Below are 20,511 nucleotides of genomic sequence, written 5' to 3'. Positions count from 1 at the left end.
GAGACTCTGTCTCAAAAAAACCACAAAAGGCAGGCTGGGCACAATGCACAGTGGCTCACGCCTGAATCCCAGCACTTTGGGAGGCGGAGGTGGATGGATTACTTGAGGTCAGGAATTTGAGACCAACATAGCCAACATGGTGAAACCCCTTCTCTACTAAAAATATAAAAATTACCCGGTGTGTTGGTGGGCGCCTGTACTCCCAGCTACTAGGGAGGCTGAGGCACGAGAATCGCTTGAGTTCAGGAGGTGGAGGTTGCAGGGAGCTGAGATCATGCCACTGCACTCCAGCCTGGGCGAAAGAACAAGACTCTGTCTGAAAAAAAATAAATAAATAAAAGCAAAAAGCATGCAATGCCACAATGCAACAGAAAGACTTGCAACAAACTCTTCAGGTCACTTGCATTAATTATCTATGTATTCCTTCATGACATCTTAGTACACTGGGATTCTAAAAATAGACAATATGTTATAATTATGTTTAAATACTCTATTTATAAACTAATAAGAAGGAAAAAAGCCTAACTAAAAGGGGCAACTACTATTTAAAGAATTAACCCCAGATAGTGTCCTAACAGAAGTACTTGATTATGAATGGCTTCCACTTTCCCTTTGTATAAAGAGGATGCTGCCTCACAGAAAATCTAATTTAAGGCAAAATATCAGAACTATGTAGAAGTCACCAATACTGCAAGACCACAATAACAAGCACCACAGTAAATCGACTATATGGTTAAAAATAAATGTAATGAACACTCTCCACCCATAAAGGAACCACTGAGTTAATGAAAGCCAATTTCACGCACAATTTTAACAAAGCTGAGTATTTAATTTTCAAGTCCATAGTTGATGGAAGGTGGAGATCAAAATGTCATTTTGCAGGTAGGTGAAGAAACTGAAGCTCAGAAAGATGATTGGGCCAGAAAGTCCAAATTTTTCTAACCTAAGAAGTTTACATACTTATACACTCCTGACAGCGGGGGAAGGCAACCCTGACAACTGCCTGCAGAGAAGAGAAAAGCCTTAAAAAGGAAACCAACAATTCAAATGCGCAGAAACCTACTACAAGACCCTATAGGATCTCAGAGCATCAATAATTCTGAATCATAAAGAAATAGTCAAACAATGTACAATGAACTCTTGTTTAAGACACAGAACCATGTAATTTGTTACAGAAATAATTCCGTCCCAATTGGTTAATGTAAAAAAAAGGGGAATGCTAAAACGGGTAAATTTTCAGGACATATTAAAAACAGGAGAGAAGCAGCCATTCTAAATGTATCTTTTCTGGATTTTATAGCACGATTTCAAAATTTATAAAATGTTCACCCCCCAACCCGTCATTGTTACGAAGTAGCAACTACCGGCCATCCTGTTACCAAATGGGAATACACAAAGACAAAAACGTGTGTGTAACCGACACACACACACACTCACTCTCTGTTTTCCTGGTTTTAGCTACTGAAAGTTAATATCAGGCCCCCCCTAATTTCTAAAACATCTAATTGTTCTTTGGACAACTATGTTAGTACCAAACTATAAAAGCAAATACTTTTGTATTTGTGTTCACTACTACAAAATGTTGGTTACACACAGAAAGGGCTATCGTGGGAAGAAATTAAAATCAATGCACAAAATGGTGCTTTTATAGAATTTCCAAAACGATTGTGCATACTCCTTGCCAGCACATCTAGACTTTGCTCCTTAAGACTAAACATGAGCTGGCCGGGCGCGGTGGCTCTCGCCTGTAATCCCAGCACTTTGGGAGGCCGAGGTGGGCGGATCACGAGGTCAGGAGATCGACCATCCTGGCTAACACGGTGAAAACCCGTCTCTACTAAAAACACAAAAAATTAGCCGGGCATGGTGGCACGTGCCTGTAGTCCCAGCTACTTGGGAGGCTGAGGCAGAAGAATCACTTGAACCCGGGAGGCGGAGGTTGCAGTGAGCCAAGATCGCGCCACTGCACTCCAGCCTAGGCGACAGAGCGAGACTCCGTCTCAAAAAAAAAGACTACCCAAGAGCCAAATTAGCATACTTCCCCTTCAGGCATACTGAGCTCCGAAATCATCATCTTCCTCCTAAAGAGTAATTATCTCCTCCTAAAAGGCCTGCGCAGCTCACAGCTCCTCCGAAACACGGGAGAACTTCGCGAGAGCTCAAGACCCTGGACTTGAGTTTTAGAAAAATGCTTAACAAAGTGGCCTCTGCCACTTAACTGCACGACAGCTACTGTGCTGTGAGAGGAAAAGGTCCAAAGAGGAGGAAAGCTAGTCTTCAATTTTAATCCCTTGTGATTCAGGCTCTTCGCCCGTCACTCTCCAACCCTAGCCTGACAGGACGTCAGGCTGTCTCCCCCTTCCCCACCAGTCCCGCCACCTACCCCGCAACAGTGCTCAGTCTTAGGATTTCGAAGCTTTAAAAATCAACCCGGCTCCCTAGAGTTCAGGCCGCAGTCGCTGCCGCCATGTTACAGCTTGTGCGGCAAAATGCGTCAGTGAGGGAGGTGTGCGCCTGAGTGGGGAGGGCGGGGGCTGGCAGAGGAAGGACCGTTCCCAGGCCCCGGGGCTCGACGGCAAGCCTTCTCCTACTGCAACAGCGGCAAAGGCACTGCTGCGGTCCTCAGGGACCTCCTCTGGGCCCAAGCAGCCCCGATACCTCGAGGGAAAGACGGTTAACCCAACCCGGTCAGCCGCGCCGGCTCCGCCCCTCTTCCCAGGCCCTTCCCGCTTTCCTACGCAGGGACTGCTGAAATGACGCCGCCAGAACAACATGAGCCTCACACCACTTACCTGCACCGGTAGAGTTTTCCTCTTCTCTGGGTCCGGTCCTTTGAAGCGCTTCAAATCTACCGCCGCCAGAAAAGGCGCTAAAGCCCGCTAACCGCCTCCCTTCCCCACAACTCAGTCCTGGCGTGGAGGGACAACGTCGCACCGGAAGCGCGTCAGGAGTGGGTTGTCAGCATCGGCCAGCGTTCACCTGCTTGCGTCACCACGCCCTCCTAGGACTTCTAGGATTTTGGTGCCTTTTAAATTCCTAGTTTATAGGTAGCCTAATGCTTTGTGGATGCGTTGACTGGGAACGCTTGTAACCGTTAAAATGCCATATCCTTCGTGAAGTAAAGTGCCTCATTTAATAAACATTTATTGATCTTACGCTGGGTTATCAGAAAGGAAGGCCTACCTTCATGGAGCTTCCAGTTAAGCTTCCACTTAACGCTAGGATATAAGTTCTAAAAACGCAGTAATGAGCAAAGTGTTATTTGAGGAAAGAGGAAGAAATTACAAAGAGCTTTGATGTTCTTTGTTGTTTTACAAATAAAGAAATTGAGGCTCAGGGAAGATAAATGCCTCCTCCTCAAACACACTGTTCTTGAATACCAAAGCAAGTCTTTTGATGCCAAATCTAGTGCCTTCTAGAGAAAATATGGCATATATTATTTAATTATTTTAAGGGGCAAGGGTCCCCGGATTATGTTAGAAATAAATAACCATTGCTGTTTGGGCGGGGGGGATGGGCAGTGATTCTGGTAGGGATGTGGGGTGTATTTTAAAGAAACTAGCTAACTAGAGAACTTAAATTGTTCTGTCGTTTAAAGGCAACGTAAATTATGATCATTAAATTTTTCACTCATTTGCATCAGGTAAATTAATTATCAGCAACAGTTAGGCATGTGGTGGTGCATCTAAGGGGCTTGACCAGTTTTACATAGCAGTAAAACAGAGGACATTTCTGCTTCTCCACCCCCACCCCTTTTAAGTCATTGCCCTTTATTGCAGGAGAGCAGCAGCATATTCCTCTTTAGACAGTTCAGAGATTAAACGGATTTACACTTTGCTGTGTGTGGAGGGGACAATTCTGCAATATCTTAAAACAGGGGTCCCCAACCTCTGGGCCACAGACTGGTTCGGCTAATTTTTTGTATTTTTAGTAGAGACAGGGTTTCTCCATGTTGGTCAGGCTGGTCTCAAACTCCCGACCTCAGGTGATCCGCCCTCCTTGGCCTCCCAAAGTGCCGGGATTACAGGCGTGAGCCACCACGCCCGGCCAACGCTTTTCAAAAGAAGACATACATGCAGCCAACAATCATAATGAAAAAGCTCAACACCACCAATCATCAGAAAAATGCAAATCAAAACCACAGTGAGATACTATCTCATACCGGTCAGAATGGCAATTACTAAAAAGTCAAAAAATAACAGGTGCTGGTGAGATTGTGGAGAAAAAGGAATATTTTACAGTGCTGGTGGGAGTTTAAATGAATTCAACTATTGTGGAAGACAGTGTGGTGATTCCTCAAAGACCTAGAAGCAGAAATACCATTTGACCCAGCAATCCCATTACTGGGTATATACCCAAAGGAATGTAAGTTGTTCTGTTATAAAGACATACACATATGTATGTTCATTGCCACACTATTCACAATAGCAAAGACATAGAATCAACCTAAATGTCCATCAATGGTAGACTTGATAAAGAAAATATGGTACATATACTCCATGGAATACTATGCAGCCATGAAAAAGAATGATCTCATGCCCTTTGCAGGAACATGGATGGAGCTGGAGACCATTATCCTTAGCAAACTAATGCAGAAACAGAAAACCAAGTACCGCATGTTCTCACTTATAAGTGGGAGCTAAATGATGAGAACACATGAAGACATAGAGGGGCATGATACACACTGGGGCCTATCAGAGTGTAGACAGTGAGAGGATGGAGAGGATCAGGAAAAATAACTAATGGGTCCTAGACTTAATACCTAGGTGATGAAATATTCTGTACAACAAACCCCCATTACACAAGTTTACCTCTGTAACAAACCTGCGCATGTGCCCCACAACTTAAAAGTTAAATAAAAATAAATAAATGGGAGGGTACTGTATGTATAGTATATATAATAAACAACATTTATTATCCTATAGTTTCCTTATATATATTTATATATATATTTATTATCCTAGTATGTGTATGTATACATATACTATATATGTGTGTATATACGTGTGTATATATATATATAAATAAGTGTTGTTTAAGCCACTAAGTTTTGGGATGATTTTGTCACACAGCAAGGGATAACTAACACGGAGAAGAAAGAATAGACTGATTATCACGGAACTTTTCACTTGTCTAATTCTATATAGCTTCATTTTTTTTTCTTTTTTTCTAGAGACAGGGTCTCACTATGTTGCTCAGGATGGACTTGAACTCCTGGAGTCAAGAGATTCTCCCACCTTAGTCTCCAGAGTACCTAGGACTACAGGTATGTACCACCTCACCCAGTGATGACCTCACATCATAAGGATCTGAGTTTCTGCCAGCCCGAATCATCAAATGCCAGAGAAGTATTTTATTAGCATAGCAGTAACAGCTCCAAAATTTGTACTCCCACTTACATAGTAAGGGGTGTCACTGGAAAGTGTCTGTTCTGCTAAGAACTACATTTTTTAACTGTCCCCTTGTATCTTAGTGGCTTGAAACAACATTTATTATCCCATAGGTAAGGATTTAAAAATGCTTTTTGGGGCCGGGCGTGGTGGCTCATGCCTGTAATCCCAGCACTTTTGGAGGCTGAGGTGGGTGGATCACGAGGTCAGGAGTTTGAGACCAGCCTGGCCAAGATGGTGAAACCCCAGCTCTACTAAAAATACAAAAATTAGCCGGGCACAATGGTGGGCGCCTGTAAATCCCAGCTACTCGGGAGGCTGAGGCAGGAGAATCGCTTCAACCCGGGAGGTGGAGGTTGCAGTGAGCCAAGATTGCGCCACTGCGCTGTAGCCTGGGTGACAGAGCAAGACTCCGTCTCAAAATAAAATAAAATAAAATAAAATAAAATAAAATAAAATAAAAAATACTTTGTGTCAGTGGAAAGTGAGCGGACACCCAGGCCAAAATGTTTGTGAAGTGCTATGCCTTCTCCATTCCCTCTCTTCCTGTTTTGTCAGCTGAACCAGAATGTTTTAAGGCCCTGGGGAAGGGCCTATGGAAGAGGTCTACTTCCCTGAATCTCTGTTTGGAGAAAAGTCCTCTTCCACTGACTAGGGTTATCCACATTGGAATGTGGTGTGACTGATAAATCAAATTATGTGGGTTAAATTACTGATGTTTGGCTTTATTTGTTACGCCAAATACCACTACCAATCTAATAGGCTGTGGGCCTAAAGTATTAGATTTGGCCTAGCCTGGATCATTTCAGTCATCGTAGTATGAGGAATGGGATTTGATACCAGAAGAAGGGAGGTAGGTTGGCTGGGCTACTGCAATTAACCTTTACTTTACCTGTGACTTTTACTTTAGAGTAATAAAACTTTTTGTTTCTACCCATAGATCAACAACAAACTATTGTTTGTTCTATTAATAGTTGTCTACTGTATCACCAATAATATGTTTAGTTTTTTTTAAAAGCATGCCATTCTCTGATTGTGATGGATCAAGGAAAAAACCAGACACTTCCATAATCTTGTTTCAGACAAAAACAAGAACACTGTACAAACTATAAAAATGACCAAACATCAGCTGAGCGCGGTGGCTCACGCCTGTAATCCCAGCACTTTGGGAGGCCAAGTCGGGTGGATCACAAGGTCAGAAGATTGAGACCATCGTGGCTAACACGGTGAAACCCTGTCTCTACTAAAAATACAAAAAATTAGCCAGGTGTGGTGGCGGGCGCCTGTAGTCCCAGCTACTTGGGAAGCTGAGGCAGGAGAATGGTGTGAACCTGGGAGGCGGAGCTTGCATTGAGCTGAGATCGTGCCATTGCACTCCAGCCTGGGCGACAGAGTGAGACTCTGTCTCAAAAAAAGAAAAAAAAAAAAAAGATGAAATATCCATCTATCCTTGCTAATATGAATGGCTGCTGTTTCTTTATCAATTACAGCTTTAACCTCAATTCATTCTTCCTGCCTTCTAGATCAAGATTATTAAAATAGAATTACCCTTGCTTACTCACAGCATCCAATCTAGAGAAACCACTCTAAAACTCTCCAAAATCACTTAACACAAGGCTAAAAAAAAATTTTTTTTTTCGACACAGAGTCTCACTCTGTTGCCCAGGCTGGAGCGCAGTGGTGCAATCTTGGCTCATTGCAACCTCTGCCTACCGGGTTCAAGTGATCCTCCCACCTCAGCCTCCCAAGTAGCTGGGATTATAAGCATGTGCCTCCATGCTCGGCTAATTTTTGTATTTTTAGTAGAGATGGGGTTTCACCATGTTGGCCAAGGTGGTCTCGAACTCCTGACCTCAAGTGATCTGCCTGTCTCAGTCTCCCAAAGTGCTGGGATTATGGGCATAAGCCACTGTGCTTGGCCAAGACTAAATGCTATAATGACATCTTTCTAACACCTTCTTATGGAGACACCTCTTAGGGTACAGCCTACTTCATTGCAACCAGTCAATAAACCCAACTTTGTTTAGCTATATGTGTTCCTGGTGTTTTTTGACTGGAAGGCAATGACTCGGATCATGCTGTTTCATCTCTATGTTTTTCTTACATTTGTTTGAAAACCCCTTCTATGCTGTGCATTCAGATTACCTTCATCTCAGATCTATTATCAGTTGATCTAGTTCCAAGCAACCCAAATTAGTGCTGTACAAAATTATTGTCTTGGATTAGTGGTTGTCTAGAGTATTGGAGGACAGGAGGGGGTGAGGGAGACATGGAGAGTGACTGCTAATGGTTACAGGGTTTCTTTTTGGAGTTATGAAAATGTTCTAAATGTGAGCGATAGTTTCTCAACTCTGTGAATATACTAAAAAGCCATTGAATTGTACACTTTAAATGGGTGAATTTTATGGAATGTAAATTAAATCTCAGTAAAGCTGTTTAAAAAAAAAAAGTGTGGGCTGCCAGCTGTCAGGAAGTGAGCATCCAGAAGCTAGATGTGTCCCAGCTGCCCAGTTGCGTTTGCTGCATTGACATCATTTGCTACAGGCATGAGGTTGGGTGCAGGCAGTTGTCTGAGCTCTGAGGCATGGACCACTGGAAGACTGACTGATAATGGTGGACTCCCACAGGCTCTGCCAATCATGCAGTCACCGCCGTGGAGCCCAACTCTGTTGGCGTTCTGGCCGTGATTTTCAAGATTTTTTTCCTTTTTGCAGGGTTTATGGTTAATGTTTCTGTGGGGTTACATTTTTCCTGTAGATTACTTCTCCAAAGTCTGATGTTAATGTCCCGTGAAGACAGTGCCATTTAGTGGCCATTATTGCAGTGGTCAGGCTTCACCTGGTGTTGGTAATTTATGTCTTCATAGTGTGGAAGGAGGGCTTACCTCAGTGGTGGGAAAACAAAACTGAATAGAGCAGCTTTTCCTTTGGAGCAGCAAACGTGGCGGGTAGGCAAGTACCTAAAGGGTTTTTCTTTTTGTCTCTTGTTCACATTAAATGTGATTTACCTCCCACCCCCTGAAAGGTGGATGGGGAGGACAATTAAGTATTTACTGCAGCTAAGATTTTAGAAAAAATGAGGGTGGGGAGGGTGACATTTTTCAACCATCTGTTAAGTGCCAAGTGCTTTTTGTTAATGACATATTTTTGACTAAGGATCATGTTTGATTGATGTAAATTTTTTTTTTTTTTTGAGACAGAGTCTCACTCTGTTGCCCAGGCTGAAGTGCAATGGCGCAATCTCGGCTCACTGCAACCTCCGCCTCCCAGGTTCAAGCGATTCTCCTGCGTCAGCCTCCCGAGTAGCTGGGACTACAGGTGCGTGCCACCACTCCCGGCTAATTTTTTTTTTTTCGTATTTTTCAGTAGAGACAGGGTTTTGCCGTGTTGGCCAGGCTGGTCTAGAACTCCCGACCTCAGGTGATCTGCCTGCTTTGGCCTCCCAAAGTGCTGGGATTACAGGTGTGAGCCATGGTTCCTGGCCTGGCTGATGTAAATATTAATGCCAAAATTGGAAGCTAAGATGAAAGTAACACTAATTAGTAGGAGTAGAATTTATTTCATATTAAAATGTATTGTGGTGTAATTTTTTTGTTGTCGTTGTTGAGACAGAGTCTTGCTCTGTCGCCCAGGCTGGAGTGCAATGGCGCGATTTCGGCTCACTGCAACCTCCGCCTCCTGGGTTCAAGTGATTCTTCTGCTTCAGCCTCCCGAGTAGCTGGGACTTCAGGCATGCATTACCATGCCCGGCTAATTTTTGTATTTTTTTTTTTTTTTTTTTTTTGGTAGAGACGGGGTTTCACCATATTGACCAGGCTGGTCTCGAACTCCTGGCCTCGTGATCCACCCACCTCAGCCTCCCAAAGTGCTGGGATTACAGGCGTGTGCCACCACTCCCAGCCTGTGTTGTAATTTTTATGGCTTGGCTAAAGCAATAGTTTTCAGAGTGCACCCTCCTTGGTGCTACTCACAGAGATGTGATGTCCTGTTGCTGCTTTCTAACTCTGCCTACTTTGTGACCTCTTAAGACGATGAAGTTGATAAAGTAAACCAATATCAGTGGCTAAGTCTAGAAGACCTAGAAAACATAGGAATAGGTCCTGAACCTATTGCTCTTGTGATTGCACTGCAGACATAAAGAAGCAAGTGGCTGTTTCCACACACTGAGATCTATAATTCACAATCCTGAAGATGATGGAAAAAATACCCCTTGGTGCATTGCAGAGATGCTACAAATCACCAAGCAAGCCGTGGGATTGGTTGTACCTGTAATTGAGAAAAAAACTTGAGAAGAAGGGCAATAAAACTCACGAGGACATCATTGGTATCAGATCTCAAAACCACGGCTCTTTGGTTGAGGGAAACAATTTTTTAATGGGTAAATGTTCATCTCCAAACCAAAAAGTGAAGTAGACCATATTCCCCAATGTAAATATTGGCAACTTAAGACAGCTAGGAAATTTTACAAGACTTGAAACGAAAGTTAACTTTTCTTTTTTTCTTTTTTCTTTTTTTTTTTTAAGACCCAGCTATCAGAGACTCTGTCTATGTCTTAGCAAGCTCGTGATAAAGGAAGTCAAATGACCAATCAAGTTTTTAATGAAGAAATCCAATCAGGCCAGGTGCAGTGGCTCATGCCTGTCATCCCAGCACTTTGAGAGGCCAAGGCTGGGGGATCACCTGAGGTCAGGAGTTTGAGACCAGCTTGACCAACATGGTGAAACACCTTCTCTACCAAAAATACAAAAATTAGCTGGGCATGGTGGTGCATGCCTGTAGTCCCAGCTACCTGGGAGGCTGAGGCAGAAGAATTGCTTGAACCCAGGAGGTGGAGATTGCAGTGTGCTGAGATTGGGCCACTGCCCTCCAGGCTGGGTGACAGACTGAGACTCCATCTCGAAAAAACAAACAAACAACTATTTTAGTTTTGATGGCTTAACCATTCATTCCCTATGTCTTCATGGTTAATTGAAGGTTACTGACAGTAGCCAAAAAATGTATTCTCATTTGACTGTAATTTTTCCCATATTCTACTTGAACAAATTTAAAATACTCTGCTGCCTATATACCCCAAAATCTAGGAGTATTAAGACTAGTCAGTCATAAAGTAAACCTGATACATCAGATGAATGCCAGCACCTATTCAATTTCATTTTGCTCTGTTTTCAGAAATGTCAGAATAAATGTATATTGGTTACTGGACATTCTAGAAGGAAGTCTTCAAGTTTTAATTTTTTTTCCAGTGTGGGCATGCCTCAACATTTTGCATAGACTGTCAGAACTATTGAAAATTTAGGCTGGGCAAGGTGGCTCATACCTCTAATCCCAAGCACTTTGGGAGGCTGAGGTGGGTGGATTGCTGGGCCCAGGAGTTCGAGACCACCCTGGGCAACGTGGGGAAACCCTGTCGCTACCAAAACTACAAAAGCTTAGCCAGCCATGGTGGTGTGCACCTGTAGTCCCAGGAGGTTGAGGCAGGAGAATCGCTTATACCTGAGAGGCGGAGGTTGTAGTGAGCGGAGATTGCATTACTGCATTCCAACCTGGGAGACAGAGTAAGACCCTGTCTCAAAAAAGAAAAGAAAAGAAAATTGTGCTAAAACTGGTTTTATGACAATAACCATGACCACATAAACCAAGAGCCTCCTCTGTAACCCACACAATAAGAAAGTTGCACAGCATATTACGACAAATATCAGTTTGGTACCTTTAGAGCCTTACTTTGTTGTAGTGATTATCAGCTGAAAATTATGTCTGTTGTAACTTTGGTAAGCATTCCACTTTGGTTATTTATTAGTGGTATTTTTTTTAAGTGTCAAAGAAGTGTCAAATCTTGGGACTATTAAAATACCATGGTAAGTAAAAAAAAATATGGTCTGAGAACTGGTACCTATCCACGACATAAGTGCAGAAACTGAGAGTAAGAGTTTGCATACTTTCAAAGCTACTCGACAGAGTTATTTTGTATACGCTAAAAAATAATAAGAAAAATCTGGACGTGTCTTTTCCATGTTTACATTTTTTAATTTCATTTTCCTAAGTATATTTTTGTGTATATTATAAAAGTAGTAGACTTCCAAGGAGTAGGAGAAAAACCTTAGATAGTAGAGAATCACCTAAACGACCTATATCTTCTTCAACAGCTTAAGCCATGTACTGCGCTAGAGCCTCCCTCAATGAGGAACTACAATGCCCAGAATTCCCCCAAAATGCGTGAGCGACGTCCATTTCACCCACCTCGCCGCGACCCACCCTGGGATATGTAGTGCCTGACTTCTGCAGTGCACGCTGCGCTTGCCGGGCATTTTTTCCTGGTTTGGGGGCAAGGTCTCATGGGAAAGGTCATGTCTCTCGAAGAAAGGCTATAAACCCTGGGATATAAGGGTTGGGCGAGACATCCGAGCCTGTTGCGTTCCGTGTTGGGACCAGGAATAACCCTGACTTCTGAGCTTTCATAACCCCAGGATCCTCCAGAAAATTTGCGGCGCGCTGAGGGAAAACCTTGCTGGCAAGTCGGGACCGTGTGGCAGCGGCTGTTTTTCTTTTCCCACTCAGCACGTTTTCGGGCCGGGGACAAAGGGTTCGGTTGAGATACAGAGACTCCCTTCGGGATATTGGGTTCTCTGAAGTGCGGATGGACTAGGGCAGGGCTGAGACCCCATTCATTCACTCATTTATTCAGCTCTCCTGTATGCCTGGCGCAGAAGATACCCCTTAGGGTCCCAAGGCCCCTCCTGTAGTTAAGTTCCTTCCTTAAGGTCATTCAGCTGGGGCAAAGCTGGGGACTCGACACCTTTCTATGCTAACCATTGAGCTGCCTTCACTTTGAGCAGCTAAGTGGATGGATAGTATCTTGACGATACCTTTGATTTGTGCAGGGTTTTCTTGTGCAGGTGTGTGACTCAGGTCAGCTTAGGTCAGGATGCTGTACTGCTTGCCACAAAATAGCCTGTATTGTCGCGTCGTTTTTTCTTGTGAACAGACTGTTTGGCATAGCCGTAGAGAGGGGTCTGAGACATGCTTTTAGTGATACAGTGTTGATTTGTTTGTGTAATGAGGCTGTTCAAGTGGAAAGAACTGAGTTGTAGTCCCTGCTTCACTAGTACTAGAAGAATTTTTTAAACCTTTTTGAACCTATTTTTCCTTATCTGTAAAATGGAAATAATATCGACCTGGAAGGTTAGCTGAGGGAATTTAATGAGATAATGTGTTTCAAACGTTCTTTGTAAATGGTAACATGTTGCAGAAGTATTAGATTATATGACTTTAGTCCCCGCTTTTCTAACCATTACTTCTCAATTATAGATGTAAACATTTATAGCATATTTTTAAAACAAATTATTCTTTTTTCATAATTATCTTTAGTTCTTTTATTGTTTCAGCATGACTTGAAACATTACTTAATTTCTTAGTATTTCTTGATTGGTGCTTTAATTGTGTCGTTTATTGGTTAAAACCTATCCAAGGCCGGTAATAATTAAATTATATGACTTCTTTTATTTATTTATTTTCTAAAGAAAGGAATTATTTGAGCTCTTTAAGGGCACAAGAAAAAGGGGCAAGAAATTATCCTGAAAGCAAATAAACCAGAGACCATACTTCTGAAAAATTAAAAAAAAAAGTACATATATATGTATATATAAATATATATGGCTCTGAATTAATGCCTACGCTTTTTAGAAACTTTGAAGGTGATTATTTATTTTAAACAATTTTCCTCTTTTTCGAAAAGACAGCTCTGAGTTTGTGGGCTTTTTTCCTTTTATGGTAAATTTGAAAACTTTATGTAAATGTCAGATTTAAAACACTTTTAAAATGGGGTGCAGAAAGAAGCCCCTTTTTCTGGACATTTATTTTTGGATCAAATTCTGCTATCTGGTTTAGACTAAGAAAAAGTCTTTAGTTAATGCAGAAAAAATGTATTACTTTAATTTGAATTTTGGACTCATTTTGATATTAATGATGTAAGCATAACCATGTTAAACCAATTCTTTTGTAGAAGCTGTACACTGGAATGGGTTTACAGTGGTTGTACTGGAAGCAAAATACATGAAGGAAAAACTGTTATTTGTATCCCTGCTTATTGCACCTGACGACTAGCTGCAGATGGTTTTGTTTACCTAAGAAAACTTGTGATATAAATGAAAAAAACACCTGTTTTCCTAGACTCATTGGTTACAAATATGCTTCGTCTAAGAGCTATTTGTCCATTCTCCTGGAGAGTGTTTCAATTTCGACCCATCAGTTGTGAACCACTAATTATTCAGATGAATAAGTGTACAGATGAGGAGCAAATATTTGATTTTATTGAAAGAAACAAAGCCATACTTTCAGAAAAGCAAGTGGGATGTGCATTTGATATGCTTTGGAAGCTTCAAAAGCAGAAGACCAGCCTGTTAAAAAATGTTGAGTATGTCAGAGACCATCCTCAATTTCTTACTCTTCATAATTTAGCTACAAATAAATTCAAATTAATGAATGACGATACCCTGGTGAATGTGTTATATGTCACACAACAGTAAGTAATTTACTTTTATATTTTATGGAATTATTATATAGTTTACGTTTTAATTTTCTAAAAATCTCTTTATTTTTATTTTATTTATTTTTTTTGAGGCGTCTCTGTGGCCCAGGCTGGAGTGCAGTGGCATGATCTCGGCTCACTGCAAGCTCTGCCTGCCAGGTTCAGCCATTCTCCTGCCTCAGCCTTCCGAGTCGCTGGGACTACAGGTGCCTGCCACCACGCCCAGCTAATTTTTTTGTATTTTTAGTAGAGACGGGGTTTCACCATGTTAGCCAGGATGGTCTCGATCTCCTGACCTTGTGATCCACACGCCTCGGCCTCCCAAAGTGCTGGGATTACAGGCGTGAGCCACCGCGCCAGGTCTAAAAATCTCTTCGAAATGAAAAATAATTTTTTTCGACAGTAGTTTTCCTGATAATCTAATTTTTTTGTTTTGTTTGTTTTGTTTTGAGACGGAGTCTTGCTCTGTCACCAGGCTGGAGTGCAGTGGCACAGTCTTGGCTCACTGCAACCTCTGCCTCCCAGGTTCAAGCAATTCTCCTTTAACAACTGTACTACTATTGTTAACTGTGGGCATTTGAAATTGGATTATTGTGGAATTTTGTGAAAATGTGGTTGGCTGCAGATGAGGCTATAGTAGGTAAGCAGTTAGATTTAAGATTAATGCCAGTCAGGTGTGGTGACTCACGCTTGTAATCCCAGCACTTTGGGAGGCTGAGGTGGGTGGATCACCTGAGGTCAGGAGTTCAAGACCAGCCTGGCCAACATAGTGAAACCCTGCCTCTACTAAAAATACAAAAATTAGCTGGGCGTGATGGCAGGCATCTGTAATCCCAGCTACTCCAGAGGCTGAGGCAGGAGAATCTCTTGAATCCACGTGGTAGAGGTTGCAGTGAGCCGAGATCATGCCACTCTACTCCATTCTGGGCAACAGAGCGAGACGCTGTCTCCAAAAAAAAAAAAAAAAAGTAATGCCTAATAACAATCAGCAATTAGTAAATTGTGTCTGTGATAACTTGTTTGCAATCTCGTTATTGTAATTTAATGGATGGCAGATATGTTTTCTAGGGGGTATTGGTACAATAGGTTGTTTCTCAATAATAGCCCTTAAAAGGAAAAAGAAATAAAATGATTTTGTAGATTCATTTATATTTGATAACAATGTTGTACAAATTATGTGGATGGTTGATAGGTGTTACGTAAAAAAGGGCTTCCTTGTTGTCAATGGAAAAACTCAGAGATAAATGTTAAGAAATATTACATTCCAGTTTTGGAATTTGTGAAGAAAAAACGAAGAGAGCAAAGAAAAAAGGAAAAAAATAAAAAATATGTTGTTTGCAAGGAAATCCAGCCTTCAAAAGAACTGGGTTCCCTGAATGAAGGCTTCAGCAGTTGTACAAGGGGGAAAAACACAAAAAAGTTACACCTAATCTGTTTATTAGTCTCATTGATGAAAAAGAGCAGTTTTCTCACATGATGACCCAACCTTCAAGGGTTATTTAAATGGCTGTAAATATCAGCATTACGTAAGTTAGAGACATGTAAGTTGTTTTTGTAAGAGAATTAGCATTTATAGGAAAGGGGCTTAGGGCTTATATTGGGGATTGATGTTAAACTAAAAGAGGATGATTCCATGTTTTTTGGTGGTCTTTCTCAGGTTACAAAGTTGTTATCTCTGAGGTACTTGAAGGGGATGCTTAAAGTTTTATGAATAAGGTGATTGGTGACTATTAGCTTTTTAATTTTTTTACAAACATTTTCTTATAAAAATATTTTATTTATTTATTTATGAGGTGGAGTCTCACTCTGTCACCGAGGCTGGAGTGCAGTGGTGCAGTCTCGGCTCTCTGCAACCTCTACCTCCAGGGTTCAAGCAATTCTCCTGCCTTAGCCTCCTGAATAGCTGGGATTAAAGGCACATGCCACCACGCCCGGCTAATTTTTGTATTTTTAGTAGAGACGGGGTTTCACCATATTGCCCAGGCTGGTCTCGAACTCCTGACCTTAAGTGATCCGCCCGCCTCAGCCTCCTGAAGTGCTGGCATTACAGGTGTGAGCCACCATGCCTGACCAAAAGTATTTAAATCAGAACAAAGACATATTATATGTACTTTTAACATAAATATATTGTTGAACATTATCATTGGTCAGTAGCATGGGTATTGAAATAAGCAGATAAAAGGGTGAGAGGGCATGGGATAAAGTATAAATGTTTATTAGGCTGTACCAAAAAATCAGAATACTGAAATAAGAGTGGACCAGAAATAAGGACTGCCTATATAAGAGGAAAATAACTTGAGTTTCACTTTTGCATTATAATTCATATTGCATATGTTTTTAATGATTTTAAAATGATTATGTATGGAGGATTCTTTCTTTTTTATTAAGGTTTGCTGGTGAGGCCCACGACCCGCTAGTTGAAGCACTAGTTACAGAAGCATGGAGAAGACTAGAAAGGCAAGTACCCTGGGTTCATTGTGAAGGTCAGGGTTATTCTTTTCAGGGCTAACAGAGTGAAATCTTGAAGGAAAAGAACAGGGAACTGATGCCTGTCAAGCTACACTGAAAAAAATGTATTTAAACTCAGTTTAGTTTTAAAGTTTTTGATTGTGTAATGTGTTTTTTTTTTTTTTTTTTGAGATGGAGTCTCACTCTGTCGCCCAGGCTGGAGTGCAGTGGCGTGGTCTCGGCTCACTGCAACCTCTGCCTCCTGAGTTCAAGCAATTCTCTGCCTCAGCCTCCTAAGTAGCTGGGATTATAGGCACCCACCACCACGCCGGGCTAATTGTTTGTATTTTTAGTAGAGATGGGGTTTCACCATCTTGGCCAGGCTGGTCTTGAACTCCTGACCTTGTGATGCAGCTGCCTCAGCCTCCCAAAGTACTGGGATTATAGGCGTGAGCCACCGCTTCCAGCCATGTCTTCTCTTTTTTCTTTTCTTTTCTTTCTTTTTTTTTTCTCTCTTTCTCTCTCTGTCTCCTTTTTTTTTTTTTTTTTAAGGGACAGGGTCTTGGCATGTTGCCCAGGCTGGTTTTGAACTCTTGGGCTCAAGCAATCCTTCCTCCTTGGCCTCACAAAGTGCTGGGGTTATATGCATGAGCCACCATGCCTGGCTGTGTATTCTTTAAGAGAGAAAAGAAAGTATTTCATATTTTTCCTCTTTAAGAGTGGGGAATAGTATACTTTTCCACATATGTAATTAGTTGAAATATAAATAAGATAGAGTCACAGCTATTCATGAACTAGCCTTTTTAAATCTTCTTTTCTAGAAGAATACTTCAGAAAGGAAAGATTCTTGATTAATTGGCTATCAATAAAAACCTAGAAGTGCAGGAGCCAGGAAAGGAGAAAAAAAAGAGACCCTAGTTTAGTAGAGAGGAAGGCCAATTAACACCGTTTAGGAGCATCTGTAGCTACTTGTCTGTTACTCCATTTTTATGGAGAGACAATGACCAGAGCTTATAGGTGACTCAGAAGCTTTTTAAAGAAAGTGAGTTTCAGGTCCACTGCTGTGGACAGTATTAATTCAGATATATTTCCTATATTGTACACAGCTCTATTTTTAGCATGTTGCCATACTTGATAATCATTCAGAAAAATGGGAAATCTTGTGAGTACAGAGAAATTTATTCTCTTATTATATATCAGAAGCTCTTTATTTATAAAAGGGCTGAGATAATAGCAGACTCATTTTGGGAAATCTTCATCTATTTCTGAAAACTTTGAATTTTTTAATCTAGGAATTCTGGATGATTGTAGTCTATTGTTAGTGGAATAAGGCAAATGTTAGGGAGGAAAGAAAAAAATCAGGGTGAGGAAGAGATAGGAGGATATTAAAAACTACAGAGCAACTCTCCCTCTAAATCAAATAGAAACCAGACAGGAAAGGCTTGACTAAGATGAAGAAGAAACAACAGGCTATTTATTTGTAGACAGAGAGGAGCGACCATTCTGATTTTTAAAATATTTTTAACATATTGCCTCTTAAAGCTTAAACTATAATAAATACTTATATATTGGTAAACTCTATAGGCCTTTATTACATGGGCTGGATTAAATTAAGGGACAGAACAGTTCTCCAGATTTAGAAATTCTGTATTAATCTACTAAGTTGTGATTTTAAGTTAATCTTATTAGCTAAACCCATCTGTCTTCTTTTATACTCTCTACCTATAACTTATTGAGGGTAAGCAGAGTAATCTTATTCCTTTTGCTAACAATACAAATTATCTATTTACTGGATCTTTGGGGTTAGATTTGTTGGTAATAGGTCACAACATTTTATTTCTCTTCAAAGCAAGGATACATTATGTGTATTATGCAGCTTGAACAAATCACTTGTAAAATAGGTGGTCTTTTGTGTTTTACAATTACTGTATTAATTAAATTACATGTATGATTGTATTTTATAGTGAATCAAGCATTTCTTTTAAATTTTTCTTTATTTCAAAATAACTCAGAAGTACAATGATCTTGCTAAAATATCTATGAACTTATGTTTTATACATATAATTTTTTTTTTTTTTTTGAGACAGAGTCTCACTCTGTTGCCCAGGCGACAGCGTAGTGGTGTGATCTCGGCTCACTGCAAGCTCCGCCTCCTGGGTTCAAGCGATTCTCCTGCCTCAACCTCCCAAGCAGCTGGGACTACAGGCACCTGCCACCACACCTAGCTGATTTTTGTATTTTTAGTAGAGACAGGGTTTCACTATGTTGGCCAGGCTGGTCTCAAACTCCTGACCTTGTGATCTGCCCACCTCGGCCTCCCAAAGTGCTGGGATTACAGGCGTGAGCCACTGCGCCCAGCCTGTTTTATAAATATAATTTGTAATGATTTAAATGGGGTAGATTATTCTGGATTAGTACTATATGATGAATCATGGCAAGGATAATTAGCATGTATTTGAAATCCATATATATTTTTTTCTTTTGAGATAGGGTCTGGCTCTGTTACCCAGGGTGGAGTACAGTGGTACAACCAGGGCTCACTGCAGCCTCAGACTTCCAGGCTCAAGCCATCCTCCTATCTCAGCCTCCCAAGTTTCTGGGACCACAGGTGCATGCCGCCACGCCCAGCTTATTTTTATATTTTTAGGAGAGATGGGGTTTCACCATGTTGCCAGGTTGGTCTTGAACTCCTGGGCTCAAGGAATCCTCCCACCTTGGCCTCCCAAGAAATCCAAGTTTTTTTTTTAAAAACGTTTTATTATAGAAGATTTTTAACATTTACAAAAGGAGAAAGAGTAGTACAACGAATTCCCATGTACCCATCCTCCGGATTCAACAATTGTCAACATATAGCCAGTCTTGTTTTATCTATATCCCCTCCCACTCTCAGTATACTTCAGTATATTTTAAATAATGATATCATTTCATCTTTAAATACCTCAGTATGTTTCTCTAAGGACTTTTTAAAAATATAGAACCAGCTGGGCATGGTGGCACATGCTTGTAGTTTCAGCTACTCAGAAGGCTGAGGTGGCACAGCAAAGGATACAATCAACAAAGTGAAGCGAGAGTACACAGAAGGGTAGAAAATATTGGCAAACTACCCATCTGACAAGGGATTAATAACCAGAATATATAAGGAGCTCAAACAACTCTAATTAGGAAAAAGTCTAATAATCCGATCAAAAAATGGGCAAAAGATTTGAGTAGAGATTTCTCAAAAGATGACATGCAAATGGCAAACAGGCATATGAAAAGGTGCTCAGCATCAGAAAAATGCAAATCAAAACTACAATGAGACATCATCTCACCACAGTTAAAATGGCTTATATCCAAAAGACATGCCATAACAAATGCTGGCAAGGATGTGGAGAAAAGGGAACCCTGCACACTGTTTTTGGGAATGTAAATTAGTATAAGCTCTATGGAGAACAGTTTGGAGGTTCCCCCAAAAACTAAAAATTGAGCTAGCATGTGATCCAGTAATCCCACTGCCTGGGTATATACCCAAAAGACAGGAAATCAGTATATTGCAGAGATAGCTGTACTCTTACGTTTATTGCAGCACTGTATACAATAGCTAAGATTTGAAAGCAACGTAAGTGTCCATCAACAGATGAATGGATAAAGAAAATGTGGTAGCTGGGCGCAGTGGCTCACGCCTGTAATCCCAGCACTTTGGGAGGCCAAGGCGGGTGGATCACGAGGTCGGGAGATCGAGACCATCCTGGCTAACAAGGTGAAACCCCGTCTCTACTACTAAAAATACAAAAAATTAGCTGGGTGTGGTGGCGAGCGCCTATAGTCCCAGCTACTCGGGAGGCTGAGGCAGGAGAATGGCGTGAACTCGGGAGGCGGAGCTTACAGTGAGCCGAGATCGCGCCACTGCACTCCAGCCTGGGTGACAGAGTGAGACTCTCTCTCAAAAAAAAAAAGACAAAAAAATAAAAAATAAAATAAGGCCGGGTGCGGTGGCTCACACCTGTAATCCCAACACTTTCGGAGGCCAAGGCGGGCGGATTACCTGAGGTCAGGAGTTCGAGACCAGCCTCAACATGGAGAAACCCTGTCTCTACTAAAAATACAAAATTAGCTGGGCGTGGTGGTGCATGCCTGTAATCCCAGCTACTCGGGAGGCTGAGGCAGGAGA

General features: G+C 41.4%; 2 protein-coding genes and 1 long non-coding RNA gene across 33 annotated transcripts in view; 2 read left to right on the top strand and 1 right to left on the bottom strand.

Annotated features, from left to right (window-relative positions):
* PPIG (peptidylprolyl isomerase G) overlaps nt 1–2,946 on the bottom strand; it is a 53,351-nt gene extending 50,405 nt beyond the window's left edge. For 4 of the 30 annotated variants that reach the window (XM_063712859.1, XM_063712860.1, XM_063712849.1 and 1 more), the window contains exons 1-2: nt 2,793–2,919; nt 176–316 (exon numbers count right to left, since the gene is read on the bottom strand). The gene's annotated coding sequence lies outside the window, so the exon portion shown is untranslated. Of the gene's footprint in view, nt 1–175; nt 317–2,383; nt 2,709–2,792 lie in introns of those variants that run through there. The other 26 variants (XM_054549461.2, XM_054549464.2, XM_054549465.2 and 23 more) reach the window with 21 other exon arrangements.
* On the top strand, nt 2,932–11,220 carry LOC129058023 (uncharacterized). The gene is made up of 4 exons (XR_008522837.2): nt 2,932–4,365; nt 5,174–5,266; nt 8,590–8,707; nt 9,522–11,220. It is a non-coding gene; the product is annotated as an uncharacterized LOC129058023 (long non-coding RNA).
* Nucleotides 11,221–11,644: 424 nt separating this feature from the next.
* FASTKD1 (FAST kinase domains 1) overlaps nt 11,645–20,511 on the top strand; it is a 44,199-nt gene continuing 35,332 nt past the window's right edge. Inside the window, exons 1-3 of one of the 2 annotated variants that reach the window (XM_024243097.3) lie at nt 11,645–11,897; nt 13,389–13,907; nt 16,302–16,370. In XM_024243097.3, the coding sequence (XP_024098865.1) occupies nt 13,531–13,907; nt 16,302–16,370 (446 nt within the window). In that variant the 5' untranslated portion in view covers nt 11,645–11,897; nt 13,389–13,530. The remainder of the gene's footprint in view (nt 11,898–13,388; nt 13,908–16,301; nt 16,371–20,511) is intronic. The other variant, XM_063712848.1, reaches the window with a different exon arrangement.

This window comes from Pongo abelii, chromosome 11, assembly GCF_028885655.2.
Source record: "Pongo abelii isolate AG06213 chromosome 11, NHGRI_mPonAbe1-v2.0_pri, whole genome shotgun sequence".
NCBI classification, from domain to species: domain Eukaryota; kingdom Metazoa; phylum Chordata; class Mammalia; order Primates; family Hominidae; genus Pongo; species Pongo abelii.
This window is presented reverse-complemented; position numbering and strand designations above follow the sequence as displayed.